The sequence below is a fragment of the Cibotium barometz genome, chromosome 48 (genome assembly GCF_041138505.1).
Source record: "Cibotium barometz isolate CiBa-2024 chromosome 48, ASM4113850v1, whole genome shotgun sequence".
NCBI lineage: Eukaryota > Viridiplantae > Streptophyta > Polypodiopsida > Cyatheales > Cibotiaceae > Cibotium > Cibotium barometz.
In genome coordinates, this window is record NC_141093.1 from 34,239,894 (window position 1) to 34,251,645 (window position 11,752).

At 46.3% G+C, this 11,752-nt stretch overlaps 1 protein-coding gene across 1 annotated transcript in view; it reads right to left on the reverse strand.

The window, feature by feature from the left end:
• Positions 1-10,924, reverse strand: part of LOC147611110 (ubiquitin-conjugating enzyme E2-23 kDa-like) — a 65,805-nt gene extending 54,881 nt beyond the window's left edge. Inside the window, exons 1-2 of the mRNA XM_086785204.1 lie at positions 10,683-10,924; positions 10,453-10,532 (exon numbers count right to left, since the gene is read on the reverse strand). Coding sequence (XP_086641330.1) covers positions 10,453-10,532; positions 10,683-10,726 — 124 coding nt within the window. The 5' untranslated portion in view covers positions 10,727-10,924. The remainder of the gene's footprint in view (positions 1-10,452; positions 10,533-10,682) is intronic.
• Positions 10,925-11,752: the final 828 nt, after the last annotated feature.

Genomic DNA, 11,752 nt, shown 5'->3' on the forward strand with positions numbered 1-11,752 from the left:
CTCTTCATCATAAAAATATTCATCTTCTGTGTCTGACATGTTGCTGAATTTTTCAGCAATGACTTTCCTCGAGTCAACCACGAGCTCACCCCCTTAAGAAAGTTGATGATGGGTCCTGGCAACAGAACATTGAAACCGGCCTCTGGTAGAAACCAAAGTGCGGTAGACTAGCAGTCACCCTTCCACTTGTAGTCCAAATATATAACAAATTTAACTGGAGCTAGAATGCCCCAAAACTGAAATGAAATCGACACCTGTTGGCCCCAAAGCTTGGCGCCCCTTTCGGTATTTCTTTATTCAAATTCAATGAGATGTAAAACTGAGTACAACAAAGCCAGCCAGGAGAATAAACCTGTATGTCCAATCTGGCAGCCCTCAAGACCTCTTAGCACAGAGGATTCACACACAGATCTATGTCCCACAAAAGCAACACACTGTGCTTCCCTCTGATCAACCAAGACAATTCAGCCGGGCAGCCTTGAGCACACATCTGGCATATTCCATGAACATGGTTCCACAACTCAGTTCAAATATACATCCACTGTCCAATCTCTGTTTCCACCCTTCAAACTGCCATACCCCTCCTCTCACAAGGGGCCAGATAACACAACTCTACAGGCAGACATAAGCCAGTGGAAAGAAAGAAAGATGGACAAGTTCAGAGCTTACCAATTCAATGCGTGGTTCTGCACCCGTGGGATTGATCGTACCAGTCTGTACTTGACTAAGACTGTCTGTACTTTCCTCCCTGCAACCACCTGACTGATGCACCAACTATGCTCTGATAAAGCACCACCTGCAGCTGGAGATGCGCCGCCTGCTACTGTTCAGGACTGAACAGTACGGAAGCCAGCTGTACAAACAGGTCAGTAAAACCCTACTGTGCCTGTCCGTACAGTCTCTGCGCCTGCAGCTGCTGCCCGTATGAAGCACCTCCGCCTGTACCAGCTGTACAGGTCTGCACTGTACCCGACTGTACCAGCTGGACAGAGTTTTTCCTTGTCGCCTGTACCTGTCCGTACAGGTCTGCAACCGCCTGTACCGTACAAGTCAGTACCTGCACAGCAGCCGCCTGCTGTCTGTTCCTGCCAACGCCGCCTGAACCTGTACCTGCAGTCGTACAACAGCCACGTGGACTGTACCTGCAACTGTCGATTGCACCTGCCTGCAATAGAACTGCAGCCGCCTGACTGTACGGCCTATCCAGCAGACCACTATGCAACCAGTCGACCACGTTTCCCTTCTCCTCCACGCACGTATCTTGCACGCTTCCCCAAAAGCAAGAGAGAGAGAGAGAGATGAGAGAGGCGTGTACCAAAAGTGGAGTTTCCTCCCTCCAAAAATATCCTAAGGCCCTTACTTTAATGTTTATTAAAGTTCCTAAGGGCCACTTAGGCCTAGGGGCCACCCATGGTTAGACCATTAAAAATATTAATGTTCTTGGTCCCCCTTCACACCTGAAGATGTCCACACATCATTCCCTTTGTCCGGGCACCCCAAATATGAATCATTTAATATTTATTTTGCTCAGCAACCACCATGCCCACACTCGTGCTGTTCCATTTTCACAGGGTCATGACAGTTACTCCACTTTTGGAAGTACACGCCTCTCTCCCTTGCTCTCTCTCTTGCTTTTGGAAAAAAGGAGGGCAGTCGGGCAAGAGCTAGGTGCGTGGATTCTTCTTCTCTCTTGGCAGTCGAACTACGCTGAGGCTCTCTAATCCGTGATGAGGCTGGTGGGCAGCGCTGAGTACAGGCCTGGAAACACAGCCACAGGGGTCTGCGCATCTGGCTACACCTCTGTTTTTGGAAGAAACTGTGTATGGGCTGCGCTTCCTTGACTGGCTGCTGTACTACAGGGGAGATACAGGCGACTGGTTTTATGAGTCACAGGCTGGCTGCTGTGCTGTACTACATAACAGAGACACAGGCCTCTTTTCTTCTCTCTCTTTCCCTTTGGCTCTTGGAGAATTAGTCGGCTGCTGAATTGCAGAAGGTACAGGCGCCAGCAGGTTCTTTCTTTTCTCTCTCCTTTGCTTTTGGTAAGAAGATGGTTGTCAGTTGGGAAGTGTGAACTGTGAGAAGGGAACACAAGGCTGGACAGCAGGTTCTCTCACTGTTTTTCTCTCTCCCGGCTGCAAGACAAGAGGACAGGACAATTCAGGGCTTTTCCTGGAGTCTTTTCTCTCTTGTGCAAAGCGACATAAAGACTTTAAGTCTCTCTTTCTTTGTGAGCAAGTGGGACTGCAGGTGATATCTTTTGGAGTCTCTCTTTTCACTGGCTCAAGACTGTTCTAGAGTGGTTCTCTCTAGCCCTTTGTGAGAGGAAGGGTTTGGCAATTTAGAGGGTGGAAACAGGACAAGATTGTGGGTTGTTTTGGATGAGTTTGTGGACTGGTTTCATGGCTGAGTTTATGGCTATGTACATGGTTCAGTCAGATGCATATTCAAGGCCTCATGGATGTACAGACTTAGCAAATTAGAGGAGATAACAGTGTGGTGTTCTTGGGACACAAGGTTGTGTAACCTCTAAGCTAAGAGGTCCTGAGGATTGGCAAATTGGACTTGCAGACATATGAGCCATGGATGGCCATGTTGTAATCATCTAAATCTTTCCATTGAAATTGAATAAAGCGCCAAGCTTTGGGGCCAACAGGTGTCATTCTCTTTCTTGTTTTGGAGCACTCTAGCTCCTGTCTATTTGTTTATTGGCTGGACTACAATTGGTTTGGGTGACTGCTAGTCTACCGCACTTTGGTTTCTATCAGAGGCCGGTTTCAGAGAGCCTCTAATAAATAGTCATAGATGTCATGAACCCACTTTGATCCCTTCACACTGTACATTTTAGCATTGTACCACTCGCACTTACACACGGCTACTTTTTTCTCTCAGCTCTGCTTTGTTATGTACCTAATGCTAACCTCTGGTTGATGGGTGTAATAGAGGTGTTTGAGAGAGCCCTAAGATTAGCGAGGCAGGCTCATTCTAGGTGATTAAGGCTCACTTATAATCCCAAGATGGTTATTAATAGTTGGACTTCTATTATAGGCCATAGGATCCACTTTATAAGTGGGGGATTGGTTCAGAGGAGTATTATTGTTTACGTATGTACCCAGATCATGAGTGGTACTGCTACTCCTACTAGTCCATAGCAATGCACAAGTAGTCTTGCCCAAGGTCTTAGCAGGCAGGTCCTAGTGGTATGGGACGCAAGGCTAACTGGCATGGATCTGTGCGACTCAAGCCTTAGCCCCTAGGCTCAAGGGAGTTCTGTGGATACAAACCGTGGTTGGGTGGTAAGCTAGTGTATCTTATATATTTAGTCAGGTTTAATCACATTTAGCCGGTGTTTAGGAGATCTTGCGAGGGTTTGGAGCAGGCAAACCCCTTAGATAGCTGGGATTTTTATTATGTTTTTTTCCATGATTTGAAAGAAAGTGAAGCAAATATAAAACACAGATGTAGGCCCAGGTACAAGACCTGTAAATGCTGGAAACTGATGTTTATTGCTGAAATCTGAGCATGAGGGAAGCCCGTAGGTGCTGTACAATGGTAAGAAGCAGTAGCAACTGCTAATAACCTCAACTGAATGATGAAAAAATGAGATGAATTGGGGGAAAGGGAGCCAACCCTTATATATTCCCCCACGATGCTGGTCGGCCAGTTGTAGTAGACCGACAGCATGGCAGTAGCATAAAATGCTACATAAAATGCATAAAAATACCGAAAAAAAATGGTAGAAAAATGCTGAATAATCTCTGCTAAGATATGCCAATGCAGGGCCTCATAAATGGCCAATACAAGCATGAAAAAGGTGATGTAGACCCTCTAGAGATGATATAATCCAACATGATTGTGTAACTTCATGGACGCATTGTAACAATTTTGGTCTTTGGTCTTTTGTAGACATTAATAGAGCTTTCTTTTCTTACTTTCTCTCTCTCTCATCACCTTAGGGTTAAGTCTCGCAAAGCCAAGTTCTCTCTCTCCCACCCTACAAAACAACAGGCCACCAAGCTCCACTACAATGCCATGCAACTCCCACATGAGTTTGGCTTCAACACCATCCATACCAACCACCCAGCTCAACCAGCCACAAAAACAATCCGCCCAGCTCGAACACGAGGAGGGACAGAGTTACCGAGGAACGAGAACGGGGGAGCATTTCAACCCCTAGAAACGGGAACGTTTCAGGGGATGGGGGAACGGGGAAACACCACGTCATATATTCACTTTTGAATTTTTAAAAATACATTGAAATTATAGATGTACAAAACATAATATACCGAGAGAACTCCAAAATGGACACATGAATCAATAATACATGATAAATCAAAACTACATAGTACAATGATCAATCATGGGAATGACAGGTCCGCATATGTGGCATCGATAGAATCCGCATCAATTGCATCTCCCTTTGCTCTGTGACTACCAACTGAGTCATCATCGCTATGAGACCCGAAGCCAATGAAGCGCTCCTCCATGAACTCCCCAGCAACCTTGTTAAGCAAACGCAAGTTTGCATTAACAAAGGCTATGCCAAGGCGATTCCTCTTCTTTGATGCTATGTGACCAAATGACCTCCACAAGCGCTCACAAGGAGAGGAACTAGCCCCCTGGCTAAGAATGCGAATGGCCAACCGCTGCAACTCCGGGGTGTCAGCTCCATAATCCTCCCACCATAAAGCTGATCCAACTACAAACCTATCTGTCAAGGCATCCGCATGTTAAAATAGGCCCATTTTGTTCCTGTAGAAGGCCAACTCAGTTTTGATGGTTCTCCTCTGAGTCTCATCTGGCACCAATCTCTAGACAGTCTTCTCCCATCCTCTAGCCACCTCTCCATCGGTCTCCTGCCCCTTGCCCTGAAACTCTAAATCCAATACAAATGCTACTGCCTGCAAATGTGAGTGGTAACTATCCCACTCCCTGAAGTCCTCAAACCTGTCAGCATCTGGCTCAATCTCCCTAATGTGCTCCACCATCTTATCCAATCCCTTATATACCTTTCCAATGCAAGGGTCATCACCATCAACAAGTCTCGTCATGCCAATGATAGGTGAGACAATAGCAAGCACATGATGAACCTGTTCCCAAAAGCTCTCATCGAGTACAGTCTGAGAGCAACCTGCACTTGCACTAGTGTGGGATTGTGGCCAATGCAACCACCCATCACTCACCACAAGCTGCCTCGATGCATTCTTGCACTCATCCAGCCACTCCAACATCAAGAAGTTATCCACAAAGCGTGTATCGGAATACTTCAAAAGATCCTTGGAGTCAATCTTGCGATAGACCGCAAGAATATAATGATGGCGTGTGATGAAGGTCACCACCTCTCTCCCCATCTCAAACACAGGCAAGTAGTAAGGCAATTTCCCAATGTCCTTCAAGATATTGTTAAGGCAATGGGCAATGCATGGACTAAAACATATGTGGGGATAGCATGCCTCAATGATTGCTCCTATTGCCCTGTTGGCATTTTTCCCATCTCCAATAAACTACAAAACATTTGAGGGCCCAACATACTCAATGGCCTCACTCCAAATATCAGCCTCTCTACGGTCTTCCCTCCCTCAGAGTTGTCACAAAGTATGACTTACCCCATGAGTATGCAACAATGCCGTGAATGGAGCGCAGCCTTGTGTCGCTCCAACCATCTCCAATGAGAGTGACCCCATGCTTCTGCCACCCCTCCTGGATAGTCGCCAATGCTAGCTCAATGGATGCCTTCTCATCCTGTAAAAGCTTGGTCCTCAAAGCCTCAAAGCTTGGTGGCTCATAAGTGGGACCAAACCTTGCAGTCTACTCAACCATCTCCTTGTAATAAGGAGATCTTGCGGCATTGAAAGATATGCCACGACTATAAAAGAAACGAGCGACAGCCGCATCTACCTATGCCTTCCTGCGTGGGTGCCATGTAGCTGCAAGGCTCGCCTGCCTGCCTACCTGATGGAAGGGAAGGGCGAGAAGGAATTGCAAAGGGCCCTACATGAGAAGCCCTGGAAGGAGTGGAAGAAGGGGCTCCACCTCCTCCTGAGCCTGATGATGAAGAAACAACTCGTGCCGTAGGTGCTAGTGGCCTTCCCAGTTTGGGTGCATCCAATGAAGCTGCAAATGCAGTAAGAGCAGCCTTCTTTGCATTTGGAATGAGAGGGAAAAACTCCCTGCCGTGGCCCCTCTCTCCAATGAGATGGGCATGGACTCTATCCGTTCCTCCATTCTTCTCGCTTGCGACAATAGCGGCACTTCCACTTCCTTGCTCCTCCCTTGCTGGAATATTTGCTGCTGCTATAAACCTCGTCCCACCACTTCGAAGCCATGCTGCTTGGAGAGTCGAGACAGACAGTAACAAGGCTAGGGGGCGATGAACTATGCGATGCTGGTACTGGGCAGGCAATGAATCATGAGATGCTTACTTTCCACTGTGCAGGCTGCGATGAGCCTTTTAATGGAAGAGCCTGGATTCAGCCTTTAAATGGAAGAAGGTGCAGGCAAGCGATGAGATGCTGGCAGGTGAAAGCAGGCGATGAGATGTTGGTAGGAGAAGAGCCGAAAGCAAGCACTCAGAACCGTCGCACGCACATTTAAAAAAACAGACAGGTGGTGGCTGCCAGCGCAAGTTCGCGTTTTTTGTTACTTTCGCCACATAAGTGGGTGAGGGAACATTCCAGGGCATTCCAGAGCGTTCCTGCATCCCCATATCCACAGCGTTCCAACGTTCCAGATCCACGGAACGGCGTTCTGTGGTAACTATGAGGTCCACGCCGTGTTCTATGCCGCCGTCAACACCAACATAGGTCATCTATCAAAAATCAATGGGAGGCAAACATCACAGGTTAGCGCTAATCTTTAAGAGCCTGTTCACATGTAGAAGGCCAGCAAATATGAAGAAAAAGCTCAATTTCGCGTGTCAGTCGTACAAATGAGTTGACAACATACTTGATGGAGCAAATCACATTGCTCAAGGGACAGGTGCATGAACTTGAGGATCGCCATGGAGAACAATTCAAGACCGGAATTCAGAACACAATAAGAAATCATACAAAACAAAGGAAAAGATGAAGGCAAACCTATAAGAGATGATAAACAACATCAAGATGGGAATCCACAAAGATTTGCGGAAGCACCGCATATCAAAAGTCGCAATCCAGGTGGAGGAAAAGCAACTAAGGCAATTGAAGGGCCTTCAAATCTGCATGGGCAGTTTACCTAAAGGATGGCATATGTGGATGCAGAGGAGAAGGGACACCGACCCTCCGTTGTTTTGCACACCCCCCCACCCCCCACACACCCCCCCCCTGCGGGGAAACCTCCTTTTTGTTTAGCTTCTCTTGCTTTCCTTTTCTTCCGCCTGACCTCCATATCCCTCCGCCCCTTCTCCCCCCCTCCCCCTTTTTTTTCCTTTGCCCCCTCTTTTCCGTGCCCTTCCTCTCCCTCCCCTTTCCAACTGGTTTCAACGATTGGGTTGCGGAGATCATCAGCAACATAGCTGCATTGCATATATGGCGGGCCCATTGCAGGCGAGGCCATTGAGGGCACTCTCACCCCACCCCACCCCCTCTTCTGGTTGAGTCCATCCGTTCCATTTGGACTGACATCATTCATACCCTCCACGGCCAGTGGAGGAAGCTTCAGTGCAGATCGGATCGCATGACAGCACAAGACCACCTTGCACACATGGTGCCAATGCCCCTTTCTCTCTGACCGAGCCAGCGAGATCACTTGGCATTACAGGCCGCCAATGTGCCCCCCTCCCTCTCTCTTATGAGCTAGTTTTCCTCCAAGAGTAACCAGCCATGGAGGAAACCACCATCCCCGTTTTCTTTTCCATCTTATGAGGATTATGAGCTTGTACACTTAGCCTATGGTTGTTGTTTTTAACTAATAAAAGGATCTCTTTCCCGGAAAAAAAAAAAAGTGAGTTATTGGCTCATAAGTGCACATCTCATTGAGACCCAAGCAAGGCCTAGATCTTGAGCTCTAGCCGCACACTTTGGAGGGTGCGCTACGATGGTGTTGGACGCAATGCCCATGTGAGAAGTGAGATCACGGTGTTGGTCTAGCCTCATATGTCCTCTATGTTCATGTGTTTGTAATAGGGGATACTCGAGAAATCAAGAGACAAATTCAACTTTACTTGATTGCACAGTCCCCAAGGCTCCCACAACTTTCTCCAGACCACTCCTCAGTAGCGGCTTCCTCTCCCAGTCAAGACGAACAACAATGCACGTAACTTTTATTGCCGAGATCCTTAACCTACGATACCAACTTAGTGCCAGAAGACACACTCAATCATATGGCACCCCCTTGCACGCATCTTGCTGAGCTCATCAACATTATAGTGTCACTTACGCACACTTAGTTAGATCTCACGAATCATGATTGTGCACTATTGTTTTGGTTCCATGGACCATATTTGGCCTCTATGAAGGGTAATACTATCATCATCATCACCATCGTCTCTACTCATGATCATTTCTTTGCACCGACACCCCTTCAAAGAATGGGGTAGTAGAGCGAAAGAACAGGACCGTTATTGAAATGGCACGAACAAGGATGGAGCACCAGTCTCTCCCTCATCTACTGTGGGCCGAGGCTTGTGCCGCATCAGTTCATATCCTCAACGAGTCCCCTACTGTGGTTGTTCCTTCTATGACTCCATATGAGGCTTACTTTGGACGGAAGCCAAATGTCTCTCATTTTTTAGTATTTGGTTGTCCGGCTCACACGCATGTTCCAAGAGATTGTAGGGGTAAGCTGGATTTCAATCCTGTACTCTCATCTTTGTGGGGTACTGTGTACAACACCACTTCCAAAAGCTACCGCCTTTATGATCCTATTTCTGAAAAGATCCTTCTCAGCCATGATGATGTATTTTCTGAGGGATCGTCTTTAGAGGGGGTTCTTCCTCCTCCTGACACATCCTCTCCTCCGCCCTCTCATGAGCTTCCTGAGGTGATTACTGAGCTTCCTCCTCCAGCTGTTGCAGACGAGGAAGTGGATGAGGATATCATGCCTGATATTCAGGCAGATGATGGCAAGGATTTAGAGCAGCAGCCTCCTGCCACGCAGACTCAGACCTCTACCAGACGGATTCCCAAATGGTACATTGACACTGTCACCTCTTCAGGATTGAAAGAGCTGCCCCCCCTTCAAAGGAGGGCCTTCGCCATTCTTTCCAACTGCAGGAGCAAACTGGCGGCGAGGACATTCTGTGTGAACTATGCTCTTATGTCACGGATCATCAAAGACCGAGAGCCTACCACCATCAAAGAGGCTCTCTCACAAGTACCCTGGAAGCATGCCATGGAGGCAGAGTTGAACGCTATTGAGCGCAACAATACGTAGGAATTGGTGCCACGGCCTACCGATCAAAAGGTCATTGGAACAAAGTGGGTTTACAAAACCAAATACAAGTTTGATGATTCTCTAGATAAGCACAAGGCTAGACTTGTGGCGACGGGTTATTCTCAGAAAGCTGGCTTGGTTTATGATGACACTTGTGCTCCGACAGCTCGGATGTCTACCATCCGCACCATTCTCTCAGTGGCTACTTAGAAATGGTGGAAGATTTCTCAGATGGATGTAAAATCAGCCTTCCTCAATGGAGATCTTCAGAAGAAGTCTATGCCGAACAACCACCCGGTTTCCAATGTCCTCTCGAGCTTCCGCCTAGCCTATTTATAGGCACTGCCCGCCATCATTCTATTAGATCAATTTTGAGTGTTTTCCACCCCGACCTTCTGCACACGGAGACCACTCCCTACCTCAGTGTTTCACTTCTTTTGTGCATCTGTTTCCACTGCCCTCTGACAAGTTCTGCAACAAACGAGTACACTTTCAACATGGAAAGTGCTCTTTTGAACGAGAGAATGAGACGCTCCCCTAAGATTATAGTTTTAAGAGAGACTCGTGTTGCCTCTCCACTATACCTTGCCCATGGTCTTTTCCTTTTTTTACTTTCCTCCCACTCTCAGGACACATACACTTAATAAGCGTAGTCATAGTCCGAACGATGTTAACTTCACTAATGACTAATGTTGGTTAACATGTTCATGTGTCAGGAGTCAAGAAGAGGATTCCTTCTTTATTCAACAATCGGAACATCTACCTCATTCTTGACAATTACTCTCAGAATTCTGACATGTGCACTACCAATACCATCAAATTGTAGCCTTATCTCATTTCATCAAATTGTCCATGTTTCGTTGTAGCAATACGCAGAATGGAGAACCGACTTATTAGTATTGTGCATGCTCTGGTGATGTTAATATTATTGGTACAGATGTATCAAATTAGAGAACATGAACACAACTAAATTACACATGATCACATATATGTCAATATTAAATATCATACAAAAGCACATAAATAAATAGAAATATAATATTAAAAGCAAAGATTATGAACCCCACGAAATTAAGAAATGGGAAATAGTAAGCATACTGTCAGGAGGTCCATGAAACTCCACTTTAAACTCGCTCATCCCATCATTTACCATCTCAACTTTGTAATCGCTCATCATCCTGCAAACCAACGCAAAACCCAAAAAGGGACAAATAAGCCACTGAATTTTCACATAGCTTTCAAGCGAGAGGATCAAAAATCTGCGCCAAAAAAAAAGGGTTTTCTTCATTTTTCCATTTTCTGTTTTTGTTAAAAAGCTGCCGACATACAGCTTCATAACATCCATGTCCCTTCGCTTGCTTGGAGACGACATGGCGGATTAGCGAGTGAGTCGATTAAGCGACGCTTCTTCTCTTCTGCGTTGCGAAGAGACAGAATTTACAGAAAAACTGTCTTTTCGGTGATGCTCTTTTCCGCCCAAAAGAATTAAACAAATACAAAAAACTGCAGAAAGCTGAGGTGAAGAAATCGTGGGTCACGGGTGGACGCTAGAAAGGCCAATCGCAGAACAACTGGAAAGGCAATAAGGCGTATGTAATATATACAGACAGATTAAATTTAATTAATCATCTTATTAATCTGGCCTATTATTTTATTTATACTATTTCACAATAATTTGAGAAATATATCACATTTGTTATTTATTATATTTGACCAATATATTTTACATAAATATGTGCCTACGATGTTGTTTTCAAATTTGATTTATTAATATGGAATATTCAAAAGTATCTCCATGTTATTTTGCGCATCCTTTTGTTGTAGTCTGTCGCATTCATTACGCGTGTCAAGGTACATGGGCGTGGAGTACACGTATGTATGCTGGGTGCTAGGACCTTCTGGACGAATGTTTGCATGGAGCTTCAGAATTGCCTTGTCTGTTTGAGCTTTAGCGCTCCCTATCCTCCTCCTTTTTAGTAGTGTTCTTGAGATAAAACGAGGGTGGGGGAAAGAGAGGAAGAGAGAGAGAAGGCGAGAGTTAAGGGGAGCACGCAGGGAGAGACTAAGGAGCGCTGGAGGGAGGGCGTAGGGAAGGGGATGGCAAGAGAGTTGGTGAGGGCGCAGCTGGGGGAGGACGGGGCTGGGAGGAGACGGGAGAGCTGGGTGCAGCTGGGGAGGATGAGACGGGGCTGGGAGGAGACGGGAGAGCTGGGCTGTGTATTTTAGCCTTAGTTTTACATTGATTAATGCCACTGATGTGGCATTATTTAATGCACGCTGAATGAAAAGTTTGTGAATATGCACGCTGAATTACAAAGGCTTGCAGGCTTTGTGCTCCAAGTGGCATTAACACCTTGCTATTTGACATTAACACCTTGTAGGCTTTGTGCTCCAAGTG